Source organism: Chiloscyllium plagiosum, chromosome 41 (genome assembly GCF_004010195.1).
Source record: "Chiloscyllium plagiosum isolate BGI_BamShark_2017 chromosome 41, ASM401019v2, whole genome shotgun sequence".
Taxonomy (NCBI): Eukaryota; Metazoa; Chordata; class Chondrichthyes; order Orectolobiformes; family Hemiscylliidae; genus Chiloscyllium; species Chiloscyllium plagiosum.
In genome coordinates, this window is record NC_057750.1 from 4289986 (window position 1) to 4293973 (window position 3988).

The 3988-nt window shown below is 46.8% G+C and overlaps 1 protein-coding gene across 4 annotated transcripts in view; it reads left to right on the plus strand.

Moving 5' to 3' along the window:
• Positions 1–3988, plus strand: part of sipa1l3 (signal-induced proliferation-associated 1 like 3) — a 240262-nt gene that overhangs the window by 229810 nt on the left and 6464 nt on the right. For all 4 annotated transcript variants that reach the window (XM_043680772.1, XM_043680771.1, XM_043680774.1 and 1 more), the window contains one exon: positions 3044–3125. In XM_043680772.1, coding sequence (XP_043536707.1) covers positions 3044–3125 — 82 coding nt within the window. The remainder of the gene's footprint in view (positions 1–3043; positions 3126–3988) is intronic.

Genomic DNA, 3988 nt, shown 5'->3' on the forward strand with positions numbered 1-3988 from the left:
ACCCGGGTCTCTGGCGCTGTGAGGCAGCAGTGCTAACCACTGTGCCACCGTGCCGCCCACAACCCCCGTTCTAGGTGATATTTTAAAGTCAGCCTGAGAGGACAGAAGAGGTGCTGGTTAATATATCCTCCTAAAGGTATCACCACTGACAGTACAGCACTTTGATACGGAGGATCCAACTGGATTTCATGAAAACTTTGGAGTGGGGCGTGAACCTACAACATGTACTAACGTTATTTTGTCACAACAGGAGGCCATTCAGCTCCTCCTATTCTGCCACTCAATAAGATCATGGCTCATCTGATGTGTAACCCCAATCAGCATTCCTGACCAGCCCCTGTCACCTTTCCTAGAAGACACTGTATCCTCAGAAAACTTTGACCTCCTCTCTAAAGGTCAAGGATGGCCCTTGACTTTTTAACAAGTGATGCCCAAAATTCTGGATTTTCACACAAAAGGAAACATCGTCTCCACATCCACCCAATCAAGACCCTTCAGAACAGGACGCCTTCTTGCGGATCATTTCAGAGAATATTTCTGGGACACCTGCACCCACCAACCCCACTGCCCCATTGCTGAACACTTGAACTCTCCCTCCCACTCCATCAAGGACATGCAGATCCTGGGCCTTCTCCACCGCCAAATCGTTATCACCCAATGCCTGGAGGAGGAACACCTCATTCCGTCTTGGGACCCTGCAACCACACGGGATCAATGTGGATTTCAACAGCTTCTTCATTTCCCCTCCCCCCACATTATCCCAGTCCCAAGCCTCCAACTCTGCACTGCCCTCCAGAGCCATCCATCACTGTGCCCTCTGACCTATCAGCTTCTCCCTCACCTTTATCCACCTATCGCTTTCCCAGCTACCACCCCTCAAACCCACGCCCTCCCATTTATCTCTCAGCCCCAACCCACAAGCCTCCTTTCTGATGAAGGACTAATGCCCAAAACATCAATTCTCCTGCCCCTCGGAAGCTGCCTGACCTGCACCACACTCTCGACTCCTTCAGCACCTTTATATGTTTCGATCAAGTCACCTCTTGCTTTTCCAAACTCCAGTGGTTACAAGCCCAACTTGGTCCAAAATCCCCTTATCAAACCAACCCTGCCCGCTCCCAATTCCAGGAATTAGTCTTGTTAACTCTCTCTGAACTATCCCATACATATTTACATCCATCCATAAGCAAAGTGACCAAACCACACACTACTCCAGATGCAGTCATACCAGAGCCCCGTATAACTGAAACAAGACCTTGCTATTGTAGTCGACTCCCCTTGGGATAAATAATAGCATTCTATGAGCTTTCCTGATTCGATTAGATTAGATTCCTTACAGTGTGGAAACACGCCCTTCAGCCCAACCAGTCCACACCGACCCTCCAAAGAGTAACCCACCCAGACCTATTTCCCTCCGACAAATGCACCTTACACTATGGGCAATTTAGCATGGCCAATTCACCACGGCCAATTCACCTGACCTGCACAGTCTTTGGACTGTGGGAGGAAACCAGAGCACCCAGAGGAAACCCACGCAGACACTGGGAGAATGTGCAAACTCCACACAGACAGTCGCCCAAGATTGGAATCGAATCTGGGACCCTGGTGCTGTGAGGCAGCAGTGCTAACCACTGAGCTACCATGCCGCCCCTAATTTACTTGCTGTACCTTTCTACTGATATTTTGGTTTGTGCACAAGGACACCCAGATCCCTCTGCATCTCAGCTCAGCGATCTCCCGTTTAGATGGCATGCTTTTCCTTTCTGTTTTTATGCCAAAATGGACAACTTCACAATTTCAACCAAAAGAACGGTGGGTGCAGGAAACCCGGAAACAAAAGCAGAAACTGCTGAAAAAGCTCAGCAGGTCTGGCAGCATCTGTGGAGAGAAATCAGAGTTAACATTACGGGTCGGAATGGGTCAGTTCTGAGCTTTTCCAGTGACTTCCCAATTTCCCTCCTCCTCCATTCGCCACATTTTGAACCTTTATCATCTTGTTGCCGCCTTGTATCCTCTTCACAGCTTCTTAAAATCAACAGCAAATTTGGCAGTTGTACCCTCGGCTTCTTCATCTAAGAGGCATGGTGGGCGGCACGGTGGCTCAATGGTTAGCACTGATGCCTCACAGCGCTAAGGACCCGGCTTCAATTCCAGCCTCGGGCGACTGTGCAAACTCCACACAGACATTCTCCCCGTGTCTGTGTGGGGTTTCCTCCGGGTGCTCCGGTTTCCTCCCACAGTCATGCAGGTTAGGTGAATTGGCCATGCTAAATTGCCCATAGTGTTGGGTGCAGGGGAATGGGTCTGGGTGGGTTGCTTTTCGGAGGGTCGGTGTGGACTTATTGGGCCGAAGGGCCTGTTTCCACACTGTAGGGACTCTAATCTAATCTAATCATTTGTATAAATTGTTAACAAGTGAGGTCCCAGCACCAGCATCTGTGACACATGGGTCAGTACGTCTTACTAATGTGAAAAAGACATGTTTATGCCTACTCTTGGTTTCCTGTTAGCCAATCTTCGATCCGTGCCAGTATGTTACCCTGCACTTTTATTCTCAGCAATAACCTTTTGAGTCACTTTGAAATGTTTTGTGTAAGTCTAAGAACAATGGTTCCCTTTATCCATAGCTTCTCAAAGAACTGCAAAGAAGTGGTCACACATGATTTTTCTTTTGCGAAACCGTGCTAGCTCTGTTTGATTACTGTGAATGTAAAGCCGAGCACTTCATTAATATCTTCATTAACAGCTTCTAACATTTTCCCTGTGTTAGGCCTCTCATTTTTGCTTTCTATCTCCAAATCAAAGGAGTCTTGAAATATTAAAACCAGTGCATTGACTCGTTTATTAGTCACTTATTTTCAGACCTTGGTTGAAGTTCATTGAGACCCAGGTAACTGTCAACCTACATCTCCAATAATTTACTCAGTACCACTTCTCTGGGGATTGATTTTCCTGCGTTCCTCCCTCCCTTCCATTTCCTGATTTAGAAAACGGGTGAGCTACCCACTGTTCGACCTTTTAATGAGCATCCTTTCTGTTACAGTGATGAGCCAGCTTTGGCACTAACTGGGAAAGTCTACCAGCTTGAAATCCAATTGAAGCAACTCCAGGATGATCTGCTGAAGGTGAGAGATGCTCCTGCCACATTTTTATTAAAAATTAATCTGTGGATCACTGATGTCACTGGCAAGGGTAGCAGTTATTACCCAGCCTTTAAGAATTGGGGGGGGGGTAGAACTGATAGCCTTGATGGGCAACCTCAGGTCAGCCACATGGGTGCGGTGTCTGTGCCAATGCTGGACTGGGTAAAACTGTTAGGATTCCTTCACAAAAGTCCCAGCCTTTTATTCCTTAGTAGCCTGAACAATGAGTGAAATGCTGCCCACTGTGATTTGTGTTCCCATCACAGCAAGTCATTTTAAGGAGTGATTTCAAAGTAAACAGTTCTTCTGTTGTTACAGAGACGGAGGTTTTCATGGGTGGTTTAGTAATGAAGAAGTGTTTGGTGTGAGAAGGGAGGCTTAAGTCTTCTGGTTGCAGGATTATCAACTTCAAATTGACAAGGGATTTTGGGAAAGTTCAAATACAGGTTGTTCCTGCTATAACACACACTTTGTTAATGTGAATTCGCTGTAATGGCATTGACGAATTGGGGACACAGTTTCTAAAGCAAACGCTTTAAAAGGGTGTGTTAGATTATAACGTGATTCCGGCCCCATTAGTTTAAACAGTGCTGCTATTATGCAAGTTTTTTAAAAACATGGGATTGAACGAGAATAGAACTACTGCGCTCTGTGCGGAGGGGGAAGCAAACGCTTTAAAAGGGTGTGTTAGATTATAACGTGATTCCGGCCCCATTAGTTTAAACAGTGCTGCTATTATGCAAGTTTTTTAAAAACATGGGATTGAACGAGAATAGAACTACTGCGCTCTGTGCGGAGGGGGGGCCGTCTGGATCGCTCTGTGCGGAGGGGGGCCCATCTGGATC